The sequence below is a fragment of the Manacus vitellinus genome, unplaced genomic scaffold (assembly GCF_001715985.3).
Source record: "Manacus vitellinus isolate BGI_N305 unplaced genomic scaffold, ASM171598v3 scaffold_32_pilon, whole genome shotgun sequence".
In the NCBI taxonomy this organism is placed as follows: Eukaryota; Metazoa; Chordata; class Aves; order Passeriformes; family Pipridae; genus Manacus; species Manacus vitellinus.
This window is the reverse complement of record NW_021940460.1, coordinates 1,289,528-1,316,908: the sequence shown is the minus strand read 5'-3', so window position 1 is coordinate 1,316,908 and position 27,381 is coordinate 1,289,528. Positions and strand designations below refer to the sequence as shown.

Here is a 27,381-nt window from a genome sequence, read left to right as displayed (position 1 = left end):
ATAATGAATAAAGTTTGAGGGGGTCATTTTCAGTATTTATTGCATATTAAAGCACAGGTTCATTTAAAACATTGGAAGCACAAACCTTAATACTGAAAATAAACTCTTTCCATCATGGAAAACACTGCAGTTCTTACAGGAAACATCAGACCATAAATCTGACTTCAGATCTTTCCAAGGCATTTTGTAACAATACACAATCCAGCTTCCCTCTGTGTAGTGTTATTAATTTATAAATACAAAGCCACTAATAAGCTAAAGGTTTGCTTCACTTCCTGGAGCTGCTCCCCAGTCATTCAACACAAACTCCAGTCACCTGCACTGGCTACAGCTCTTTGTGGCAGAGATTATCAACAATCATTTATCACACAGGTACCGAACCTTTCATCTGGACATCTCCAAACACTGCACAAATTCTCCAGTTAAACCTTTATGCCTTGATTGGGAATTGGTAGACAAGTTCCTCATGATCAAACACAATTTCTGTACAGGAGAAACATGGGGAAATGAGGCTGGGGCTTGGCAGAGACCACAGCAGGTCCTGGTCCCTGGTTCCCCCTGGCCAAGGGCTCTCCCAGGGGTCATGGCTGGACACTGAGTGCCTGGACCTGCACACAGGGCAGTTCATTCAGTGACAGCTCCACGTTCTTCTACACTGAAAGAGTATTTTTTGTAGATCCCCAAACTGAGCTACAGCTAAAATGTCAATGCACCTGAACTGAGCAGAGTAAGTGCAGCTCAGGCTGGGCCAAGGTCCAGAGCAGGACAGCTGGACCAGCTGGGATAACCCAACATCCCAGGGGCTCATTAACAGCTTCTGGCAAAAGGTAAAATCCCTGCTTCTAGAACCTTTTACTTTGGCACCAGAGATATTGAAACTCACTCCTTTTACAGTAAGGAGGATCAGTCCTCAGCACATTGTTCTGTATCATCAAGAGAACTGAAGGCAACTAATATCAAATCTTGCAAACTGAGAGCAGCGTGCCACACAAATATAGCTTTTATTTGACAACACAACGCTAAGTCATCAGTATCCTGTCATTTCCTTCTTTAGAACCAAGGCAGAGAGTACTTGTCTGGATATTAATTTATTTTCTTACACATAGGAACTATTTTCCTTCACCTAGCAAGCCCTATTGAACAGCTTCTATAATTAACATCAAAGCAATTTGAATGCTGCTTGACTTGCTAAAAGCTGGTAAACAAGCAGGAAGTAATAAGGTGCTTTACAAGAAAAGAACATGTGTTTGGGAGAGGGGAGACCATAAAACATTAAATAGATTGATTAGTAATTTTAACAGAATTTTCATTTTTATTAACCCTCTGCCTGCCTTGGGCACTTGATTTTATTTTTAGTTAAGAAAGTAGGAGATTTCTTTGTTCTATTAGATCAGAGTAAAAGCTGTTCAAAAGGAAATGATGAGCATAGTTGCCACAACTAAAAGTACCAGGAAGAAAGTTCATGTACTGAAGGTCTTCTTCATCCTATGGCTAGGACAAAATCCACCTGGTTTGTGATCGAAATATTTTTATTGAAATATTTAGAAAAAGCCAACCTGAAATCTCAAAGAAAAAGTGTCAAACATCAGCTTCCAGTTCTACACTCATTTTCAGCTGTACTATTTTTATTGATTTGAGGACTTGAGCCCGGGGTCCCGGTTAGCAGGGACAGCTGGGCTTAGGCCTGACAGCATTTTATGAGCAAATGTGGGGTTTTCTCTCGTTTCTCTGTTGATGCAGAAGAGTTGCATGAGAGGGAACTCGACTCTTCTTTCTTAAGCCATGGGTTTCTACATCTGTTTGTAACTCCACTACCTGGGAAGGCAACTTCAGTGATTCAGCTCTTTGCAGTCAGAGACTTTAATGCATTTAGCTTTTTCTTTTTATGTGATCTAAATCAATTTGTGCCTGCAAACCAATTATCTTCCTTCTTCTCTCTCCCACAGTTTCTTGCAGGATCTCACTAGGCTTTGGGTTGAAAGCTTAACTTCCTGCTCTAGTTTACACCTATGCCCTATTTTGTCAAACTTTACCTTAAATAGATCTGATGTCTCAGGATGTTCACACATGGACAGATCTAGAAAGACCAACAGCCTATTCCTATGTCTTTGTTTTGCTGGACTACAGAGAACAGAGTCTTCTGGTGTCTTCCATTCTAGAAGGATCTGGTATTAAACTGTAATAGAATTCTTCTTTAACTGGAGAAAGTGGAGAATTCCATAATTTGAAAACAGCTGCTCACAGAGCCCCATAGTGGAAGAAGGCAGACCCCATGGCCAGGAACAGGCTCGTGCACTCTCCTGACTAAAGGGGGGACTTTGCTAAGACTTTGGGACTTCTTCAGGAAAGTCAGTCACAATAGAGTGACTCATTCCAATGACCTTTCCATCAGCTGATACAGTACAGACAGACAAATCTGAAACTGCTCCTACACTGATTATTAAAAAACGGGAAATTAGACACACCAGGAGTAGGGATTTTTTCATAGCCTGTATGGTGTTGCCAGTATTAGAGACAAACTTCCCACAGCACTGGAAACTCAAAACCAGAATAATTTTGCAGTTGATCTACTGTAAAAATATTTATTCCTGTTTAGCAATGGTAACTTTTTCTTAAGGGTGACTGTCATTTTTGCTCATAGAACCTAACTGTATTTTAATATTGAGCAGAGAAAATTGTTCCAAGGAAAGATAAGAACAAAAGGAGAAGTTTCTTTTGTCTGTTTTAGGAGTTGTGGCCTTACACAATAATGGCCACACTGTGTTCTTCAACTCCCTTTGATTCAAAATATCCCTTGGAATTATTCAAGAGTACAGCAAGCTCAGCGAAAAAAAATACAGCTGTGGCACGTTTTTGCTAATAACAAAGGAGGCTTTCCTAGTGCATAAAGCTCATCTACTGTTGGTAAAGGGTTACACATAGGAAACGGGGACTCAGATTTAAAAGTTTGTTCCATTTCAGTGGGTTTGGGCACAAATTAAAATGGTTTGATTTTAGAGAATTGTGACATTATGACTTGTGAAACCCCAAAAAGTAGGGAACAACCTCCTCAGGGTTGAGGAAGATTATCCATAATTTTTCTGAGCTTTATACACAGGCCATTTTTTGCCAAAATGCAATAAATAGCAGAAGGTTTAGTACTGCACACTGTTCCTTCCAGCAATGCAGTGACACCTCTGGGGACACAGGTCAGAGAATCCCCTCCACAGCCACTGCCAGGCTAAATCCAGGGAAGGCGCAGAAACTCCACAGTGGCATCCCAAAGCCCTGCAGACCATGAAAGCAATTGTGTGAGCTGAGTCCTGGAATTCCCCAGGGCTTCCCCAGGCACTGCCATCCCCCTGCCTTGGCTTCCCACTGTGGACAGACCCGAGACCAGAATGCAGCTGTTCAGACCCAGGATGGTCACAGAACCTCCCTCCACATCAGAGGGGCTGGAACGAGCTAAAAAACCAGCAGTGCTGCCTTTAGTCCAACCAGAGATAGGAAAGTAACTCACCCAGTTCAAGGAACTGCTGCTTCCCCTTGCAAAGGCTGAACAAGGGAGCCTTCCACACCCCTTGGGAAGGGAACAGTTCCTCTGAGTGCCGTTCACTGACACTTTAAAAGTGTCCCCACGCATTTTTCAAGCCCATGGCCTTTGTCCGTGCCCCTGAGTCCATGGGGTTAGAGCACTCAGGAGCTGGACCTAAGGTTACAAAGGCCTAATCAACACTCCAATTTTTCGTAACAAATCTGAGGAAGAATTTCTCTGCTTCCACTTAATCCATGGGCAAACCTCTAGGTTACAAGTCTTGGCTTAAATTTATTTCTAGAATACAAAAAAAAAAAAAGTTCTGCATGATTTCTTTTTTTTTAATTCAAAATGCTCACTTTATTATACTCTCTTATATCACTTATGCTAGAGTTTAATTTATCTCCAGGCAGAGTCAGTCAAAATTAATTTTTTGTTTAATTCTTTACTGGTAACATGCATGGAAACTTTTAAGACAGCAATTGATTGCATTGCACATTTAAAATATGGTTCACTTTCCAGCACCTCTGACAATCATTTAAGTTTTCAATTAAAGTAGGGTGCCAACATTAAAAGAAAAAAGATAATCCTGAGAGACAATAACTGCTCTGTGCAGAGGAAAATTTTTTTTACTAAAATTCTCAGGATATCTAATTGATTAATATAATTAGGCTAACCCAAAAGCCACTAATCTTCTTTTTTCAGTTTGGAGTCTGCCGGGCCTTTCTGTCACACTGGGTGAACTGGGTGGGTGGTGAACACAGGGGCACTTTCTCCCAGCAGCATTACCTGGTCAGGTAACAGGGGGGTGACATCTCTGGCAACTCCATCTCACAGCTGAGTAAACTGAAGCCAAAAGACAAAGGGAGATGCAGCAGGGCAGAGCACAAAGAGTGGCACCATTTGTGTTAGAAATCAAAACATGCCAACACTGTTCATTTCCTTGCAAGGCTGAGCACACACAGCACAACAGCAACAGAGGAGGCAGAGAAGCCCTTCCTCTGCCACAGCCCAGGGATGATCAGCTCACACCATCATCTTCAGTAAAACATGGGAGGTATTAACATCCCACCATTTATTCCTGTTTCCAGATATGGCCCAAGTTCTTCCACACTCTCCCTTGGCTGTACAAGCTCTACCATCCAGAACTGACACTACCACAATAATCACACTGGTCACCACGTCAGTGGTGAGTCCTGGTTAAGAGACAATCCACGCTGCCCAACAGCTGATATTTTAGCCAGAGGGGGCAAACACCAGCCTATAACCAAGTTTCAAGCTTATATTCTTCTGCATCTACAGCTGGAGACTCTCTGTGCCTGGAGCTGCCAACACACAGCAGGCTCCGAGCTGCACAGACGGGATCAAACCAGGAGATACTGTTCAACAATTATCACGGTACTGAGTGTAAGATACAGGCATTTTCTACTTCAGCATCAGTAAACAATACCTGGATAGAGTTCCTCTTACCTTTGAGCACATGCACTCCTTCACAGGACAGGGGCATGGCAAAAACAAGGCCATTTTCTTCCAACCTCATCAGCTCTGTAAGGGAAGCTCTCCATGGAGAAGCCATTTTGAGTCCATAGGATTTCCCAATATGTATTTTTAAGCCATCTAGCAGGGAGAACATCCTTAGTAATCAATTTGACTCATGATTCCTATTTCAAACACAGGCTTGTACCCAGACGAAAAAAGCACACTTTACATGGCAATATATACAGAACAATAACATTGCCAGATGGTATAATACTGAACAGAATTAATTTCACACATAATGTTTTCAAGGTGTTAAAATATGTCACAACTTCTGCTAATAAAACATCTTCCTTTTCCCTCCTCCTTTTAGGAAAACACTCCGTTCCCACCAGCCTGTATTTTACATTATATGTGTTTCCAATCCTGATAAGGGCAGCTGATTGCTTGCAAACCTAATTACAGTCAAATGAAAGTCTTTCAGAACCATCATTAGTAATTAGGACCCGCTGGATTCGCAGTATATCATTTAGAGAGGTATAATTCAATAGCTTATTGAAAAATTGCAGGTGAAGCTGGTGATTATAAGGGGGGGCCGCCTGTGACACGTCACTGCAGGCAGAGCCCGGGTGAAGTGGCAGCTCTCCGGTGGGGCTGATCAATGGATGCAGGTGTTGGCTCCGAGCACAGCCCTGCCTCGCTCGGGAAGCTGCCTCCCTGTGGCACACGTGGCTTTCTCAATGGCCCTGGATTTCCCAGGACGTGCCTGGTTCTGTGTGTGTGTGTTTTCATGGAATCCAAAGTGCCTGCTCAGGAGCTTTGTCAGGCCCGGGGGGGGGGATGTGCCGTGCGGAACAACGGGCACACGAAGCCACACATCATTTTTCAGTGCTTTCTGCAGAGAACAACAATCTTTTCTGTGCCCATTGAGCTCAATTATATATTATCAGGGCCCAGAAGTTGTTTGGATGCTTTGGAGCAGCTGGGTGCCTTCACAGCTGACGCACTGGATGCGGTGACTGCGGGTTAAGTGCAGCTGGAGATTTCTGTGGCCTCTGATCAGAGGAGAACAGCAGTCGAGAATCACAAAATGCTTGTAATTCAAGCACTGTTTGTCACCAGTGGCAGTTTCTGAGAGGGAAACGAGAGGGGCAACTGAACAGCAGCCCAGCCTTCAGCACAGGCCCTGTCACACACAGGAACCCACACACTGTGCATGTGGGAAAATACAGCACAGGGCCTTCCAAGGATGGAATTACCCACGGCCAGTGTAAAGCACTCAATGTTTCACAGCACTGAGGCAGACTGGAGGACACTGAGCTGAACATTAGCAGAGACAGATGATGTTCATTCACACAACAGACCCCCTCCCTGGGCACAGCCCTCCACGTGCACACCCTTGTGTAATATATACCCCTCCAAACCCCCACAGAGCCCAGTCTACACCTGCACAAAGCCCCATTGCTTCACTTTCCCCTTTTCCATCTTATAAATCCTCCTCAAAGCCCAGATCTACCCATCTCCCTTTATCACATGAGTATCTTCTCCCACTGTATCGCTACACCCACTCATGCTGTGATGTAACCTCAAAGCACAGTTATCTGGATATGGCCCTTTCTATTCTTTCAGCGCTGCAATCTGATTTTTTCATAATTTAATCGTTTCTTTTTCTAATTAAATGTTGTTTAATATGGTAGATTAATAAACAATGCCTTGAGTGTCACGACACCAACACCAAGCAGATAGAGTTCCATTAAACCAGTGGCCCCTCAAGTCCTGTTGCTGGTGACACTTGCTGGGGGTGCCTTCAGACTTTTGGCAACACTTGCACAGAATAAAACCACACTGTATAGGCTGCAACACAAACAGCAAATCCAGTCATTTCAAAGTGGTTGTGCCAGTATTTTGAAATTGAAATGAAGAACAAAAAAACCTAAACCAAACAACTTGTCTCTTTACAGACAGAATGGAACCATTATCTCCATTTCCATCAGTACATGGCCATATCCCTGCTGACCTGATTGTGGCTGGAACCACTCCCACGGCACATGACTTTGTCCCACACTCTGGGAGTTGGTAGAGATGTTTCCTGTTGCTTCATACAAAACCAGACCCCCAACAGTGCAAAACCAGCCCAAACACCCCTGCATGGCTTCCAGACCCCTCTGTTGCCCCGCACGAGCTATTTCATGGCCCAGGTACTGTCCTGATCTTCAGAAGTTTTTTAGTCACCAAAATCCACTGGCTGCCAGTGAAGTAATCCCGAATCCCAGCAGCTGTGTACAAGGAGATTCAAACCTTTACCACTCACTCTGGGTGCATGCATGCTGGAGGCAGGATTTCCAAGGTGTCTGACCTTACACTGCACAAATAGATACCCCTTTTTTCCCTTGCACAGAGCTACAAGTAGGGAGTCAATGGAATGAAGCAGTTCTCCATGGCTGTGTATAATACTTGTAGCTGCTATGGCACTCCCAAAGCCCACCCACAATTTCATTTTCAATTAGCAGCTCTTAGAAAAGCAGTAATGAAAGCAGTTGCTAAAGAGCACTCAGATGTCATTGAGAGACTGCAAACCCAAACTGTAAATAGCACATTGTAAATCGCTTGTCACCACAGGCAGCTCTCCCCGGGCTCACACTGCCGGTGACAATCAAACCCATCTGCTCCCGTCCCGACCACTGTCACCACAGCCCAGGGAGCAAACACCCACCTCCCGCTATGCTCCCATTACCTGTCAGGTATGGGCTTGTCTGAGAGCCTGCAAAAGCCACTCTGGCTGTGGGTGTGATTAAACGCTCATCACACCCTCCACACCACGGGTTTGCTGCACTAAGGCACCAAGTGTGCTGTCCCTGAATCCACAGCACAATTAATGACACGATGCTCACGAGCCACAATGGCAGGGCACAGTGATGGCCACTCAGATCAGCCACCAAAAGCAGTCTCAAATGTAAGATGTATAAATTCGGGGTGAGGCTGCCAAGGAGATCGTGGACTTAATCCTGACAGCTTCAGTCCTTCCCTCCCTCCCCCTTAATTGATCCATGTAATGCACTACGAGGTGAAAGCTAATAGTTTATAATGCTTGTAGCTGATGGCTGCCAGAGCCAGTGGGGTACCTTTTGCTGCTTCCCATTTTGCCTTTATCTCATTAAAATTTACCTCCTAATTCATCTCTCCATCATGAGTTTTATTCCCTTTATTCATCATCCACCCTTTATTTATTACCATTTGTCTCCTTCCCTGCCGTCACACGGTATCTGGGATTGGGATTTGATATTCTGCAAGTGTCTTTGGGATCAGGTGGTGCAGGCAGAACCCAGCAGCTCTCATACAGACATAGTCAGCTAAGACCCCTTGCTGGTTTAGAAGCATTTCCAGAGACGATCCTTTTCTGCAAGAAGATGCAAGAATCTCCCAGCAGATGAACAAAACAATGAAGGAAATGGTGGAGGTAGCAAAAGTCAGTGTCTTCTGCTCTTTCCAAAAGACACACCCACTGAACAAAGATCCTTCCCTCTCATTATCAGAATACTCTCAACACTCCTTCTGCCCTGAAAACTCATTGTTTCCTGGTATACCCCACTGTGCTCAGACCTCAAGGAATAAAAACTCATTAAAATCCATTTAAAAATGTTTGCCACCATTTTACTAGTTTAAAAATGTTCACTTTAAGATTTCCAAATGATTTTTACAGAAAACATATAAAAACATGCCACCACCAATTAACGTAAAGGAAATTAAATTTAAGACGCTGGAGAAATATTCTGATGAGTCTTATGTTTGCTTAATGCCAACTAAAATTTCCTTGAGGCATTTAATAAGTACATTTATAAAAGCTCACAAAGCAGAGTTCAAAAGTCTTCTCGCTAGTAAAATATGAGCCTTAATTAACCTACAGTTTCACATTTTCTGGATTTCAATAAACCTGTAGGCATTTCAGCAGAGCTGGATAAATACCTGCATGAACACTGCAAGGATTTTCTCTGAAAACTAATTAGCAGTGCTTTCAATAGCTGACTTCAACTAAATCTGTTTGACGAGGGAGCTTCATACCCTAAATCCTGCAGTGAGAGTTACTTCCAGCAGATAACAGATTTCACAGAAAAGAATATCCACCAGGACTGTCCACCACTGGGGAAACTACAAACAAGATCTCCAGGTATAAAACATCTCCCAGCAGGGACAGACTGCAGCCAAGGTCTTATGCCAGCACAGGAAGGCAAGGGACTGCATTAGGATTGCATCCTGCCACCCAGTTACAGTATTCACATGTGGCAATTCAGGATTCCCCCAGGGACAGGAGAGGCAGGATAAATTATTTATATATAAAATACATCGCCCTAGTATAGGACACCATATACATCCAGAAGTCTCCTGAACTTTAAATGGCTCTGGACACTCCTACTGTGTCAAGCACAAACCACAGTGGCCCCAGTTCTTGGATTGTTGCCATCTGAGAAGGTTGACAATCAACTCTACTTCCCCTCCAAGAGCCCAGGAATTCAGTGGGATGGACCTGGATGGGGAAAGCAACCCAAGGTGTGCAGCCAAGAGTCACTCGAGGAGGAAAAGTGTAACATTATCAGGGAAAATCACCCTCAGAACTTATCACTCTCCTCCTTCTTTTGAGGTCTGCACCATTTGTCTTGAAAGAAGACAGAAAATGCTTACCACAAACTCTCTCTATAAAAGTGGTGGGCATGCCTCTCCAAAGAACTTTATAGTCTTTTCCATGACATCTTTTTTCCATGTCTAAGTGCCAAAGCCTCATAGGTCTGTCAGCACCTACACTGTTCATGAGACTAAAATGCTCGTATCTGAGGAGCTACACCCCTCCCAAATGTATTAAATTTATATTGAGCAAGATATTTTATTTCCTCTCAGTCTGATCCCTCAGGAATTAGTCAGGGTACTCAGATTTATCAGCTCAAAGGAAAAGAGCATTTTCCATGACATTTGTCAACTCATTACCTTCCAAGACAGTGTATATTTACTCCAAAAAACATAACCTCACAAATAACCTCCATCAGCAGTGAGGCTGATTTCCTTCATAGCTGAAATTCCGGGCAGAAAGGCTCCACCTGACAATAGGCCACACCAGAGGAGTCAAACAATGCAAAAAGTCAGTTCTACAGAGGCCAGTTCCTCCTGCCCAAAGCAGGTCCATTTACCATCTGACAGACCAAACCAGAACAGACACAGGAAACAGTCAAGGAAACACAGCAACCTTCAATACCTGTTTACAACATAACCATTGCATCAACTATCCTGAAGAGTTTTCCCCACCTCCCTTTGAAATATCAAGTAAAATTAAATTAGAAGAAATACCTTTAACAGCTGTGGTAGTGTAGAATAGGCATTTTTACAATTTGTGTGCTCTGCTGAAGTACTGTATAATCTCTGATTTTACTTCTATAGACAGTGTAGGCTTAAAAATCATCATGAAAACCTATTTTTTCCCAGCTTCTGTAACTCTGAATATCAAAATTGAATACAAGTCAGCATACTTGTCATCCTCAATGTTCCTTCCATTTCCCTGAGCTCACAAAATGAGAAGCAGTGAATTCTCACTATTTTCTACAAGTTTCTCCGCAAAGCAACGTTTGGTTTGCACTAAACGAGGATGAAAAATGATTCCAAATATCAACCATCCCCATTAGACATGTAAATTTTGGTTCAAGGCTCATAAACATGACTCAAATGTAGGCAAAAGCTGACCTTTTTACTATTACCTCTTTTTTCTGCATCTGCATCATAGAAATCACACTTGTCACACTTTCTTCTTTTTTAAAAAACATAGCAAACACGACACTGCACAGTCATGAAGAAGAACCCAATGTTTCCAGCCTCAGGCTTTGCAAGCCTGGATGTGACCTGCTCACTCTTGCCACATGTGTGCCACAGCTACCCTGGAAGGGAACAACACTGCTGGGAAGGCAGAAGTTCTTGCTTAGGGCAGGTTCTGAGTAACCCAGAGGAGCAGAACCAGTGCCACTGACACCCTACAAACGAGCTCCTCACATTTAATCAGTCTCAGAGCTTTGCCTTGATGAACAGTTGCCCTTCTTGCAATTACCTCACCTTGCCCTTGGCATTCAGAGGGGTCTTGTGCTTCCCTGAACAAAGTCTAGAGACTAGAATGCATATTTATAGGACAAAGTTGGCCTTGCAGTGTAACAGAGAGACCACATTTGTTTGCCCTGATATCCTCACAGCCAGCCTGTGGAAAGCTCTCCCAAGCCTTGCACATTTATTAATCAGATCAGCTCCACCATCAATCCACCTGCTCAGCCCATCTCCTGCACTGGCAGGACACAGCACCGAGTGCCACCCGAGAGCCTGAGAACAAAACAACCACCAAAGGATTCAAATAAGTGATCCCACAAAATGAGGAATTGGCTTCTACCTACCATGTGCCAAGAGCCAAAGCCCTCCCTCCCCGCAGCAGGTGACTTGTGTCCCACCTGTCTGAGGCCCTTGGGTAATTTCTTCCTTTTCCCGAGGTGCTGGCACAGGTTACGGTCATTTTCCCGGTCGGAGCTGTACTGGTGGTGGTGGAGTCTGTTCTTTTTGGGAGGGTACGACAGCCCATTGGTAAGTGCTTCCCGTTTCTTCTTGGCTAGAGGGTTCTGTCTCTTCTCCACACGTTCCTGAGGTTTCAGAGCTACGTCCTTCTGCAGAGGGAGAAGGAGGGAGAGAAAAAGACAGCCGTTAAGCCACAGCTCTGATTTGCTTACCCTCCTGAAGCAGCAATTCCAAGTGACCAGCAAAGAATTCTAGAGGCAACACTACAGTCACCAGAAAAGGAAAAAAACCCAGCCTTCACTGATGTTCTCTAACCACTTCACAGGCAAACGCAAAATGAAGTCGGTCAGGTGAAGTGAGAGCACAGAAGCAAACATATCCTCCTTGAGGTTCATACCATCAACCTCACAATTCTCCGAAACATCTCATGCATCAGGTGAACACACATTCAGAAGACATCATATGTTTATAATGTTTAAATTACCAATCTGCTTTGATTTAAACAATGCTCCATTTTCATATTTATTCTTATTATTTCTTGTATTTGACAAGCCAAGGCACGAGCTGACCTAAATCCAGTTAGGGCCAATGAATCTCCATTGACTTAAGGGGATGTTTCCCTCAAGCCTGACTTAAGCAGTAGATTTCCAAATCTCAGGGAGGGGGGTGAAAAGTGCACAAACAAGCAGCTTGTATTTGAAAACTTTGTTACTGACCCTTTAACCCTCAGAATCAATGTCTGCCTGTAAAAAACACTCCAGTCTTGTAACACAAATGTGAGTTTTCTCACTTAGCCCACAGCTATTTTCTTACTGATAATCTGCAACACGCAGAACCCCTGTTTTCATTTCAAATAAATATTACTTGAATCTTTTTCAATAACACAGAATTAAATGCAGAGGAAGAGGAGGCTGGAGAATTCATTAGGAGAGAAGAACTATTGGAAAGATGTTAATTATAGTGCATACTGTGCATCTAACAAATCCAATCTGCTGAGTCACATCTCCTCCAAGAACTCCCCCCATGAGGGTCTGGTATTGCCATGGGAGGGGCAGGAAACAGTTGAATACTTTCAGCCTCTCTGCTCACAATGCTGGCTGCTTTGACCAGGCTCCCATGCCCCACCATAAAGCACTCTGTGATCTTGTAGCCTTTCAGCTGTTGTCTGTTGTCACTCAATATTATAACTGACAGCAAGGAAGACATTGGGCTATTGGCCCCTTTTCACATACAGACTGAGGTTCAGGAGAATATAGTTCATATTATGCCACCTTTTAATGCAAAAAAACATGCCCAAAGGCAAAAATCAGTTTGGCTTTAATTAAAGAATGCTCCCCAAATGCCTTTCGAAAACACAAGAGCCTCACAAAATTCATAACTGAAACCAATGAGATGAATAATTAAACTGGAGACAATCATCATTCACATTTCATATTTAGTAAAAAGAATGATTTTACAAGTATTAAAGATGGGAGTACTGAACAGAAGCTATAAGACACCTTTTCTACCTTTTCTTCACCTAAGACCCCATAGGAAATATCCCAGGCTTTTCTTCACAGTGTTATTCATATCCCAAAAGTTAGGAGCCTTATCCAGCCTCATAAAAAAGAATTTTAGCATCTTTAGCTATAAAGCAGATCAGTATTTTAAGGACCTCGAGTCTCTCCTCGCTGGTTCCTCAACCTCCTGAAAAAGAACTCAGTAGTAGCACTGATCATGTTATGCTTTGAGATCTCCTTGTGAGGAGCCCTGTGCTCACCCTGAGATCCCACAGAGCAGCCCAAGGAAATCAAAAGCAAGAACAACTCTTTCCTCAGCACACCTTCTGTCTCCCTTTCTAGGATGGTTTTAGGTTTAGCTACATGTCCTGAATGCAGGAAGGCAGGTTCTCAGGTAACATGTACTAAAATGAGTAACCATTTCACCAATGCTCATCATCAACTGCTTCATAAAACTACAGCATCCACACCTGGATAGCAAAGGCAGGTTATAAAATACACTGATTTGTACCTTAAGATCGAGCTGCTAACAATCTTTATTTTTTTCAGGTCAGTATAAAAAAAAATCCAGTGCTTTATGAGTAGTACATTATACCAGTAAAGACTTCTGTTAAAACACAGAGGTAATTTGGTAGATAGAAATGCTACTAGAGGATTCATTCTAAATGTGAAAGGTTGAAGGAGTGAACAAAGGGAAACCTTCTGGGAAAAAAAATAAATTCTTCTAATGACTAAGAAGCTTTTGTGGGATTTCCCCCCCCCCCAGCTATGAGTGATCTAAATTAAATGGTGGCAGGTTTCCAGGTGCTTATAAAATGTCTAATGGGGCTAGAACTTGCCATCAAGAAATTACTAGTTCCCATTAGCTTTAAAGAGGGTATAAGATGAGTCAGATTCTACAGATCACTGTGGATGTGCCTGGGAGAAGCCCATGTTCCACCCAGCTGCAGAAAGTTTCATGAATTGTCAGATACTCCTAAAGGACATGGAGCTCATGTCAGAATTGGGATCAAAGAATCTGCATATACACACAGAGATAAGTGACACCAAATTAACACAGCCTTCCACAAACTGGGTGAAAAGGAACCCTCCAAGACCGAAGGAATGACTGGCAGGAAGCTTGAAAAATAAGGTGCCTCTTCTGCTCACTGAGAGGGGCAAGGGAGCTCCACATGTACCTAACTCACCGTTCTGCAAATTGTGAAAGGGGCCTTAAATCCTGTTTGGTGGGTGGGCTTGCTATGGAATGTAGACATAAAGATTAGTGTTTAGACAACCCCATTCCTGCAGAACAGCCCTCTGCTTTTCATCAGTTGATACCACTGCAGAGAAAATCGCAGAGTGCTGTGGGTCAAACCCTCGTGTTATGGGACTGTGGGGTAGAACCTGTCATGGCCTTCAACAGATACATGACTTGGCCTTAAAATATAGATGTATATTGAAATACATATTGAAATCTTCATCTGCAGACTACACTGCAGCACAACACGATAAAAGAATGAAGCTTGGACACAGGTGGGCAGGATATATCAAAAGTAGCTTGCACAGGGGTCCCACGGGGTGTTGCTCCTCGTGTCTGAGGGTGCAAACTGCCCAAGATTGTCTCAGAGCATGGGCTGGGATTCCGCCCCTTGGAGCCCCTGGGCTTGGCAGAGGCACCACTTGGCTGCAAACCATGGCCCTGCATAAATCACTTCCCCACTTGCTGCCCTTTGTCCTTGCTCCCATTTTTATCTCTCCCTTGTTTAGACAGGACAATGGCTGTACCACGCCGTGTGCTCGTACATTAGCCAGCACAATCTTAATTACAGACTTCAGGCATCATCATGATTAGAGTAATAAGCTGTAATTACTCTAAGGTGACAGGACTGCAGAGACCTTATCTACATAGATAAGAAGATGTAGTAATATTTCATGTCGAGATGTATTTGTCAGCAGCTGCCCATGGAGTGGATTCAAACTAAGCACCAGACCCCACAACCACATTCAGTCTCTGATGGAGGTTTTTCTCCTCTCCTGCCAGCACGCAAGCCCACACATTATTAAATAAATCCTACAAACATATTAGGCACAGTTTAAAACCATCTTATTCAGAGATATCTTTCATCAGTAAAGTGCCTTAAGTGTATCAGGAAGGTGACTTAAATGTATAAATATGTAATTACATGCAATTCAATACAAAAGTGCATTAATATTTATGAGTGTACTGTATAATCTAAAAAAAATTCCATTTGTTTTATTTCTATTGGGCACATTAATCAACCTGATACCACTGTACGTGCCATGGTGGGGAGGAGCTGCCCCTGCTGCGATGTCAGGAGGCTGCTGGAGCCTGGTGGGGTGTCCCTGCAATCCCCTCAGCTCCAGGCAACATGAACAGCTTCAGTCCAAGCCCTCCATCTGGGGAGGGAAGGAGAAGCAGCCTCTGTGGGGCCATCAGATAATTTCTCAAGGTAGGAGGCTGGAAGGACACACTCATCAAGTGTTGTGCTCTCAGGGAGCTGTGCCTGATTTATTTCAGCAGGGTCCCTCTTCCTGCTCCGTAAATAACAACTCGCTGATTAAAAACCAGCCCCCAGTGGCAGCAGAGCAGTGCTTTGGGGGGCACCCACATCACCCCCATGAACCTCACCCAAGAGCTGCTGCCCTTCCCTCCTGCCCCTGCCCTCGGACAACAACTAAAAACTACATGCAAATAACAGGAACTCTGCTCCACTCCTTACAGGGTTTTTCTATGGGAACACAGGTTGAAAAGCAGCACTGTAAACGCAGTGTGTAGCAAATGCACTGCAGAAATTTCTCCAGAAGAACATTTCAGGTGCTGCTCAGAGATTTCAAGCCTTTTCCAAAACATCCTTGTGGGTTATCATTACAATTCCAGTGTTGCAAGAACTTATTTTCTGAATTTGCACGAAATGTGACCTCAGTAAAGCACAAATTTTAAAAACTGATTATTAAAACCAGGTGTAGCTTACAGTGTAGTGCTAGTTAAACCAAATAACAACTGCAATGTTCTACAACTATATTCCAATTATTTGCTCCTCAGGTTCTTGCTAAAGTCCACTACAGCATTATATCAGAGCCCAACAATTTATCCTTCATTCCAACAGCTGAGAGAAGTCCTGCAGTTTGGTCAGCACAGAATTACAGAGTGGTTTGGGTTGGAGTGAATCTTAAAGCTCATCCCGTTCCACCCCCTGCCATGGGCAGGGACACCTTCCACCAGCCCAGGGTGCCCCAAGCCCTGTCCAGACTGGCCTTGGACACTTCCAGGGATGGGGTAGCCACAGCTTCTCTGGGCAGCCTGTGCCAGGGCCTCCCCACCCTCACAGGGAAGCATCACACAGTGGGAGAGATCAGCTGCGAATCCAGGACAGCAACATGCACAAACAGCTGCACAAAATGAACCAAACCCCTCAGAATCAGAAACACTGCCAGTCTGAGAGCACCAAATTTGCCATTGCATCTTGACAGTCTTCATTGACTCATACCATGTTTCCATTACACCGGGGAAGAATTTTTATAGCTGATGGATGAAAATGCCCCAAGACTTCAATACCTTTCTCATGTTTCATAATTTGCTATTTTAATTCTGGCAGAAATAAGATGTAAAGGTCTGAAAACAATGCACTGACCAGTCCCTATAATCTTTCAAAATCAGAAAAAAACCCAATATGGTTGTAATAATCATTCACTTTTCTCCAGATAAAATAGCTAAATACACTGTGTATTCTTTTGATGAAGAACTAGTTCCTCAAATCATTTATCCAGGGGAAAAAATTGCAAACACTCTTATAACAAAACCAAGGAGAAAGGAAGGCAGGTGTAAAGTGCAATGCAAAAGAGAGAAGGATTCTCAAAGTGTCAATATTATGGTATTTTTGGACACAAGGGACTGGTGAAGAGAGACATGATGTCAACTACAGTGGGTGCAGCAGCCCATCCACTAATCCCAGCAATTCCTTCAAGTCTCCAGACCTCCACAGAAAGGTTTAATCTTGTTTTGTTTGCTTTGTTTTCACAAAACTGCAATCCATTGCCTCCTACATCTCTCTGGAATCTGAAAACAAAGTGGTTCAGTGTTGTGCAAAAACGGTTGTGCAACAGAGTGAAGATGAAACGCGGTGCCAGGCTGCGGGACGCCCGTGCTGGTTACAGATGAAGGCAAAACAATAGCAAAGCAAGTTGCTGTCTGCTTGAGATATGTTGTGTGAAAGAGCTTCTGTACCAAAGAGATTGCTTTGATTTTTCATCCCAAAACCATTTGTTAACAATATCTCTGATAAACAGAAGGTTCCTTTTCAGGTCCTGCCGATTTAAACTGCACACAAAAAAACCTACATTGAGGCAACATTATTGAGGTTACAAAGTCAAGGACTTGGAAGTTATGAAAGGCCAGGATTAAGGTTGCAGCCACCACCTTAATTCAGCCCTCTTGTGCATACACATCATGATTACAATCTTTAATTACATGATCCCATGCTCCTACTTCCCTAAACAGAATGGAAGGTGTTCAGCTAATGAGCAGCCACTCGGGATTTTGTTTTCTCCTCTTTGTCCATCCTGTGGACCTCAACCTTGTTTACTGACACTCCATTCACACCCTCCTCTGAATGCACAATTATTAATTTCCTCAAGGGCTTTTCTTTACAGCTCCTCACAATAGTATCAGATGCTCAACAAATACCTATAGCCTCTTTCACAGTAGTTTTGCCAGACAAAGGTATTTCACTGTTCCAGTTTTATAGGCAGCAACAACAGTCCTGACATGTTCAGGTCAAAAACATCTGCTAACTTTAGACATCCCATTACAAAGCACCAAAGATTTGATTTTTAGAGAACTTGGCTTTCCTGAGCACTTTATCTCATGAAGCACAGCCTCCATCGATGCCAGCAGCTGCGGGGAGTGCCCAGTGCTCCTGAAATCAGGCCTTAGTGAGCACCACATGTTGTAAGGATACAGGGAAGAGCTGTTTCCAAAATATGTCCTGCAATGGCCTCCCTCAATGCCACATAGTAAATATGAGCTGGAGGCAGAGGAAAACTAAGACTACAATGCCAGCTGTGGAGCTGGCAAAAGGGATGTCATACTTAAAGATGGGTATCAGAGCTATTGATTGCTATTCATTTATTTCATGTTTTTCAAACATGGTATTCTCAGCCTTATCCTTCCCCCTCCCTTGTCTTTTTGTCATTCAAATATTGTACCACACCACTTAAGAGTTGTGGAGAACAGTTAAGAAATAACCAGAGTCTGCACAACCTGAGTTAGAAAAAAACCTCATCTTGGATCGTGTGTTGAGAAAGTGCTGAGCAATGCCAGCTTCGATTACAGAGCCATGGAACTGTTTCACTTGAAGCTGCCCAACTCTGTAGAAGGCAAAGTACACCCAGCTGATTGTGCTCAGACTCGTTTAGCCAGAAGCCTGTGTACTCCTGCCAAAAGGAAGAGATCCTGAAGCTCTGAGTGCAGCCACCTCCTGCCAGCCTAGAAGTCCTATCATGTTTTTTCTAGAGATTTTTTTAGGTCTTACAAGTTGCCAGCAAAGTCCAAGGTTACCTCTTTCTTGCAGACTTCACTAACTGATCTCTATTACACTCGGGGCTGCCTTTTGGAGGACATGCTGTCTGAAAGCCCAGTGAGTCCTGGCCTCTCCCAGCAGGAATCTGTGTCCTCTGCTGGCACCATCTCAGCCACATTCTCTCCAACTCCTCCACAGACAATCTTTCTAACTTTTCAAATCATCTTCAGCAAGTACCTGTTGTCCCTACACCTCCAGCCTTTGTTACCTGGCAGAGTACCCAGGGCAGCCCCAGGGCAGTGCTGCCCACTCCTGGCCCATCCCTGCTCCCTGGGCAGAATCCAGGCCTGAACTCCCAGTGCTTCCAGCACAACAGAGGGTTACTGGTCCCTCCATCCCAGACATGCCTTACACAGCTCCCAGCCCCTGACTGCTCACACATGGGCAGCCCCTGCAGCCAAGGGAGATGGATTCCCACTGGCCCTGGGTTTATTTCACAGTGCTGGACCTTAGATAAATGGGCTTGATTTACCCTGTGAGCAGCAGGGCCACAGTCTCATTTTTATTTCCTTTGTTTGAGGAATGAAAAGAAATACAAAAGAGATGTGGAGAGGAGTCCCTGGGGATGCTCCCTTTAAATCTGCATGCCAACAAAGAGGGCTCCACTGCTCCAGCACTGCTCAGTGGGGATTACAGATTAGGCAGGGACAGGAGCATTAAGCCAGCTCCTAGGGCAGTGGTGAATTTGGTTTGTTCCCTGTGCTGTAGCACACTAGTTGCACATTTATGGTGATGATTCCAAGGGTACAGCACTGTTCTGGCCAGTCCAGCCGTGCACAGCACTGTCCTGACGTGGGGCAGAAACACATCTGACTGTGGGATGGGACCGTCCACATCTCCCAGAGCTGCCTGTGCCCCAGTGCCAGGGTCAGCTTCCTCTCACAGCAGGGCCAAGAATGTGTGTCCCTAGAAAATGGGATTTTCATGGTGGAGAGAATCCAACTGAACAGTTTATCAAGTACCACATAGAGAAATATGAGACACAAATATTTCAGTTTGTCTAAATAATTGTGCAAGTCCTCAGTGTGGAACTTCTAGATTCTTTTTTTCCCCTTCATGTAGTTTTCCTTATTTTTACTTTTTGTTGTGATTTAGAATGGAAAAAATATTTTAAAATTTCAGACTCTCTCCCCAAAATAAAAATTTTGTACACTTCTATCTGTAGTTATACAAGACTTGCATATACTGATCAAAACACAAATGTCAACTTAGGGCCCAGTTATGTTGTTTTCTTAGCTTTAAGGACAGAATACACCCACTCTTAACCCTATTTATTTTATTTGGTTTGCCCCACGTCCTGCCAACTTTACCAGGATATTTCACTGGAGGGAAGTACGATTCCACTGCAGGAGTCTCTGGCACTGTGGGCTCCTCCACTCTCCACACACATATTGTGTTTGCTGAATAATTCAAACAGCACTTTGGTTGGCAGGCTACAGACCCAGGCAAGAAGTTAGTGGGCCAATAAATTTTACATTTAAAGGGTATCCCCCTCATTGGTAGGGTTAGAATAAATGGATGTGGGCTTAGACAGCTCTCATCTCTGCTATTCCTGCGCCAGGGAGAAACAGATGACTCCAGCCTGCAGGCTCTCACACTGGCCCCATTCATTAGCACAGCACTCAGCATTCATAAAAAATGTATCATGGTTTGTAAATCGAATCAGAAGCACCTCTGTACTCCCTGTCTTGCGGGAAGATGGTGCAGCACCAGGAAAGTCCAGTGCCAGTGGAAAGGTCTCACAGTGCTCATAAAATCTCATGGCCACGGAAAGGGCCTGAGTGGGGACACAAAGACACGGCTCAGGCACAGAGTGGGGACACAAAGACACGGCTCAGGCACAGAGTGGGGACACAAAGACATGGCTCAGGCACAGAGTGGGGACACAAAGACACGGCTCAGGCACAGAGTGGGGACACAAAGACATGGCTCAGGCACAGAGTGGGGACACAAAGACACGGCTCAGGCACAGAGTGGGGACACAAAGACATGGCTCAGGCACAGAGTGGGGACACAAAGACATGGCTCAGGCACAGAGTGGGGACACAAAGACATGGCTCTGCTGCCGTGTCAGCCTCAAGACTAGGCCAGAAAACCTGCTCTCCAGGAGTCAGGACAAAGAAACCACCTGGAGACAGCAGAGGGAAAAACAGCTAGGAAACTGTGCTGTACAGAGAGAGATGGAAACATCCATGTCATGTGTTTCTGTATCACACATACAGGGAAAGCAGAGCATCCCTCTGCACACACCAGCCAGCAGGACAGACAATACAGAAATGAGCAAGGAAAAGGACAGAATTAGAACTACTCTTGGATTATGCCAGATGGTGTAATCCATGAGTAATCCAGTGACTAATCCAAGCTGTAGATATTTCAACCAAACCAAAAAAATCTCCACGAGTTATAATTATTGAGCCTTAACAAAAAATTAATCTATTTTGAAACAACTCTTCTGCATCTTGTGGGTCAAGAAGTTGAACTACTTAACACATGGTCTTGTCTGTCTTCTAAGATCCTACTGTCTTATATTCATCTTGATTTTCTTTCCCCTTTCTGTGGGGACCCTTTAACTCTACCACTGTTTTGGCATATGGCATTACAGCCTCACACAAAAGACTGATCAGGAAAGATTTTAAAATGAAAGAACAGTGATTAGAAAATAGGGAGCTGAGCTAAGACCTGAGGACTACAACACTTAAGGAGAGCTTGGCAATATTTCTCATTAGGAAAAGGATCAAAACCTTTTTTGCAATTAGGGGGGAAAAAAGAAACAACAGTTCAACTTTCCGTCTGCAAATGAAACCTCCTTCTAGCATTCAGGCTGAAAAAAATAGTAAAGAACAAAAGTTTAAGAAATAAAGCAATATGTAACCTTTCCATTTGCTGGCTTATTCTTCCCCAAGGAAAGAGATACAGTGAAGATAAATTTGATGATCAAAAAAGCAGAGGGATTACATTCTTGTACAGTGCTGATCACTGGCAAATCCCCCTCTCTGCAGTTCAGAAGCACAGCTTAGCATAACAGACAAGATTTATCATTGCCTTGTCCTTCGCACCATGTACAAAGTGGCTGTAAGATGCTCCTATCTCGAGAGTCCTCCTTCCCAGGATGAAATAAATACCAGAACTGTTGTGCTGCTACTGTACAAAGGTGTCAGCCCTGTGCCCAGTGCAGAGCTCAGACCCCCAGGTAACTGCCACATGTTTTCCATCTCTATTTCTCCACTGATGTGAATCCATCATGTCCTGGGGACAAAGCCTTTGTTTCAGCTCAGTGGATGCTACAAAGTCAACGTGGCATCACCCAAAAAACCATCAGGTCTATTCAGCAGTTCCTAGGAGGTGAAAGAGATCTTCCCTTCCATCCTGTATGCAGAATACAGAGTCTCCAGTTAAATGGGCACAGAAGGCAGCATGAAAAATAAACTGGGAAAACCAGAGATGACTGCTTGCTCCAGTTTTACCACAGGGCACAGACCCTGCAAAGCTACCTCATACACCAGAGAAAAAGAAAATTTCCTTTACAGTTATGCTGTGGCTGAAAATATAATGTCTTCTACATATATTCAAGATCCTTTATGGATAGATCTTTTAAAACTGAAGTGTCATCTGATATTCAGGGCTATTTAGTGGCTCAAAAAGCAATTTCTCTAATATTTCTTGTTTATAGCCACCTAAAAGCCACAAATTTAACTTGGTAGGGATGCAGAGCCAGGGAATCTGGTTCCAAAACAGAACGTCTTGAGTCAAGAGCTTTGCTAATGCCTCCAGCAAACTAGCAAGGAGTTACAAAAGCTGTGAATCACTTCACTTCAGCAGCACTTACAGTCAAACCCCGCTCCTCGTGCACCCGCTGCCTCGACTGAACTCATAACCAGCCCTTCTGTAGAAAGCAGCCCAACTGCTGTCTCTCTGCAAAACTTGCCTGGAGCAGGAGGCAGATAAAGCCCTGCAATGCATCTCTCGAGAGCCACGTAACATGTTGAAGAGAATTAGAACCGTAAGCGGGAATCAAACTGCACTTGGAAGGAAACCTTTCCTATTCAAGATTTGTTTTCTAAGCTGCTTGTTGGGGCCGATATCCAAACCTCTCCTGCCTGACCTTATCACAGCTCGTACCCTGCCAGGCACAGGATTACAGCTGCCCAGGCTGAGGAGGTAAGTTGTTAATGTGGGGACCTGGAGGCGTAGGTTGAAATTCCTGATCTCCCCCCGTCGCTGTGACCTGCAGCAGTAAGCTAAGCCCTGATCCACAAAGAGGGCATTCAGGGGCCTAAAACTGTTTAATTCCCATTGACTGGTTTTCCAAAGGAAATAAATGGCTCTGTGAGTTTGGGCCTTCAGCCCGTCTGTGCAGCAGTGCTCATCTGTGAAATGGAAGTAAAAACCACATCCTATTTCATCTGTGCCTTGCAATGCTAAATACTTAAAGGGGTAAATGGATCAGGCACCACAGGAACAAAGGGCTGCACACATGCTTATGGAAAGCAAGCAGGCACTGCAGAGGGGATCCAGGTTCATGGGGCAGTTGGCACATCCCACTCCAGTCAGACCGAGGTTGAGGCAACCTCTTCTGTCCAACTGCTACACCCCATAAACCATCTCAGGGCTTGCACTATCTATTCCTTTGTTTTGGAAACAACAGCAAAGCCAGTCTCTCATCTTCCAAGCTTTTGCAGCCCTTCAACTTCATCAGGCCAAACCACCACAGCCAGTGCATTCCCGTGGGACTCTCTTCCCTGCCTCCTGCCAAGCAGGTACTTCCTGCATCTCCCTGTTCTCCTCCATGTAGGGTGGGAAAGTCATGCTTTTTGTATCTTCTCCATCGTCCTTACTGGAAGAGATGAGAATCACCAGCCTCACTGCCACCACTCAGCCACATATCTGTGTATTTGGTTCTTGCTTTCTCCCGTTTTCCCCTCCCACACATTCAGGCTCCCTGCATGCCCTGTTCCCCTCCCTAACACAGAGAGGGTACAGCATTTCCCTTCCCTGTTCTTCATCCTAATTCCAGACAACTCTTGGTCTCTGTCCCTCTCCAGGAGGAGGAGCAGTCTCATCCCATCTTCCTCACCACCAGCTCCCTGAATCCTCCTCTCTGTGCTGAGCCAGTGCCTCTGCTTCCCAAGGAGCTCTCTCCTGCCACCCTTCCCACACAAGCTGCAGCCTTTGAAATCATTCCCTGCATTTCCCTGCAGGTTGAGAACTCCTGACACCTGCATGGGGATCAGAGTGGGGGAAAAGGGAAGAAGAGCCTGCAGGCAGTGTCCTTGCTCAGCTCCCCACAGCCCTCAAACATCCCCCCCCAAGGGGCTCTGGGGGAGCAGCTTGGCTTTGACAAAACACCCAGTGGCAAAACTGGCACTGTGGAGGGGCTGTGCCGGCCAGTGCCTCTCCCTTTGTGCTCCCTGAGGGTCACACTGGTGTTTTTGGAGGAACCATCACCTGCCAAGGTCACAGAGATGCACAGACACTCCCGAGGCCACCAAACACTCCCAGTCACAAGGGATTCAGGTGCTTCCTTTCAGTGCCATTCTGCTGGCATTAGGTCCCTATGGAAGCAGTGCTCCTACCCACGAGCATGGATCCAGCCAGACTGCAAATGCACTCTGGCATCTGGAGTAAGTGAGACAGCCCCTGTGAGGAACAGTGGGAACAGAGCTGAGAATAAGGAATTTGAGAAAGTCATCCCTTTTTTTTCCCCAATTCTATAACCTGTCTCCCATTCCATAGCCTTTTTTTTTTACATCTCATGTGACTAAGACGCTCCTTAGAAAAGGAGTTCAGGGTGGAAAATCCAAACCAACACTTCAAAAAGCCACCCAAAGTCTGCAGTTTTATTATGAAGCAAAAATGACCTCAAACCCCTGGACTAAACAAACGCCTGGGGTGAAGAAGATGGAATAAATTAAAGGATGTCATTATGGCTGGGAAAAGAGGGAAGGAGGTTGCTCAACCGGATGAAAGAGGGATTTGAGGAATAAGAAATGAAAGGAGGTGTCAGCTTGAATCAGCCAGGTTGAAAACTGCTACTGATTTTGACTGACATACTGAGACTTTCCAATTGCAAACTCTTTCTCTAATAAGCTGCAAATTCACCTCTACGCTTTTACTTTGATCTTAAAGTAAATGTTTTATAATGGACACATTTAATGATTTTCAGGTGCTTATTGGTTCTATCGGACTTGATACTGGAATCAATCTTCCCTTTTAGAAAGCTTGGGTTAATGGCAAAGTTTATTAAACTGCATGCAGTCATTCAGAAAAGATCAATAGAGACATGATTACAGAGCAACCAGAGGATTAAACATGAGATTTATCACAAAATTAAACTGAATTAAATGTTCTCTGATAGCACTTGAAATGCTGTCAATACTCTTAACTGATAATCTATGCTTTCTGTGTTTACTTACCAGGCAGCAGGGATGTCTGACTCGAGGAACTGACTGTAATGGAAAATCTGCAAAGATTTGCTGAGAGCATTAAACCTCACCTAGGAAACCATTATTTCTTCCCGTTAGAAGAGCACAAGCATTTTGCTTCTTTGCCCATTTCCTCTCTAAGGGTGAGGAGGACACAGTCATCCCCCACGTGACACTTCTGCAATCTCTCCTTAGGCCTGTTACAGGATGCACAGGACACTGAAGGATCCCACACAGGGTTACAATGAAGTGTTTTATAGTTTCCTGCTCTGGCAGTCGCTACCTCATTCAGAATTAATTTTTTCCTCCTTTCTTGAGTTTGCCATGACCTTATTAAAACATTCCACACCCTGAGAAATTTGCCAGCCTTCCCGTTTTTCCTTTCCCTCAGAGCTCAGCCCAGTCACCTCCCTGGGTTCTTACACTCACATCTCTCCTTGCATAGGACTGTGCAAACTTCTCCTACGTTCTCTTCCAAAGGGATTCAGCTCCAAATCATCAGTACCAGCAACACAGAACCATTGCCCCAAGAAAAAGAAAAAGAAATCCAGAAAAAAAAAAAATCAGGTCAATTTTACAGAGAGAAACAGAATCTAAATTCAGACCCTATTCTTCTGGGATGAGATCTATCCCTGCAATGGAGCTGGAATCTCCCAAACCCTGCTGCATCTTTGCTCTGTCATCAGAATCACACACAGAGATTATTGCCATCTGCATTAGGATAAAGTGGTTGGCCTGGTATTGAGGACCAAAACCTCAACTCTCAGCAGGAGAGAAAGGGGAGGAGTGGCAGCTCCTGAGTACACACGAGACCAGATGCAAAGTAATAATCAATCACAACCACAACTTTGATAAATTTTGGTCATGTTTCTGTGGCTTTCCAAAATAGTCACAACACACAAACTCAGATGAGTTCCTTTAAAAATTAATGTTTGTTGTTCAACAAGCAAGCAGGAGGAGGGATGTCAGCTTCCAACTTTCCAGAGAAAGGCTGTATCCCACCACAGCCTACACCAAAAGCTTAATAAACCTTGATAAAACACCTCAAAGGAAACAGGACTGTCCCACAGCAAATAAACCACCCAAAACCAAAAAACATCAGAAAACCCCTCATCAGCTATCATGAATTGAATTTTTACTGACTTAGAGGGGCTTAGCTGCTTTCTGAACAGGCTCAGCTATCCCCAGTGTACTTTGCAAAATTCAATCCAGTAATCCAATCCCAGATGCATTACGTGAAATCTTATTTCTCCAAGCTCTAGAAAAGAACAAACAGAAAGGAAGGCTTTAGGAACACTAATTTACCAATAAATACTCACTGAGCCAATTTTGCTTTTGCTGCTTTTTGGAGGAAAATAAAAGAGGAAAAAAACCCAAAACACAAACTGCTGTCCAAGTACTACATTCCCTTATTAAAACTTCACTTGTGGATAGAAAAGATACCATAGAATATGTACCCTGAAATTAGCCCAGCACGTGCTGCCCCAGTAAACAAATCCTCAGAAACCAGATTACAGTCATTCCCAGTAGGTTTCCACTCCAGAAATCACTACCAGTTCTGTCCAGAAAGGGAAAATCTCTGTAATATCTAATAAATGGACCAAAACATCTAAATGAATAGCAGGGTATGTTGTAGCAGTAACCAGTGAAGCCACAGTCAATACACACAGTGGCTGTTAAATTTTCCATCGATACCATCACACAATTAAGCCCCTGAATGCCTGAGCAGAGCTGGGAGCTGTCGGAGTTAGGAGAGCTCTGAGAGCACGGGGTGAGCAGGGAGGCAGAGACTTCTGTGGTACTTCAGGAGGAGCAGAGAGCCCCTGTTTCTGGCTTGTGCCTCCTGGATGCTCTGCAGGTGACACAGATGGCACCAGGAATCCATGGGCACTGACAGGCCCTCAGCTGGACACCAACCCAGACTGGCAGCTGTTCTGTCAGGAGGGCAAGGACCAGCTTAGCAGCTGCATGTGACACTAAACCTCCAGCTCTGACAGCATCCTTCTGTCCTGACACTCTCCTGCAGGACCCCAGTGCATCTCACAGAGCCACAGACTCAGAGAACGTGCTGAGCTGGGAGGGACCCCCAAGGATCACGGAGTCCAACCCCCATCCCTGCACAGGCCCAGCCCCAAGAGTCCCCCCCTGTGCCCCAGAGGATCAGCCAAACCCTCCCTGAGCTCTGGCAGCCTTGGGGCTGTGCCCACTGCCCTGGGGAGCCTGGGCAGTGCCCAACCAGCCTCTGGGGGAAGAACCTTTGGCTGAGATCCAACCTGAGCCTGCCCTGACACAGCTCCAGCCATTCCCTGGCTGCTGTCCCTGGTCCCCCCAGAGCAGAGCTCAGTCCCTGCCCCTGC

General features: G+C 44.5%; 1 protein-coding gene across 2 annotated transcripts in view; it reads right to left on the bottom strand.

Annotated features, from left to right (window-relative positions):
• LOC108640409 (autism susceptibility gene 2 protein-like) overlaps positions 1-27,381 on the bottom strand; it is a 308,558-nt gene that overhangs the window by 135,771 nt on the left and 145,406 nt on the right. For both annotated transcript variants that reach the window (XM_029961324.1, XM_029961325.1), the window contains exon 2: positions 11,461-11,670. In XM_029961324.1, coding sequence (XP_029817184.1) covers positions 11,461-11,670 — 210 coding nt within the window. The remainder of the gene's footprint in view (positions 1-11,460; positions 11,671-27,381) is intronic.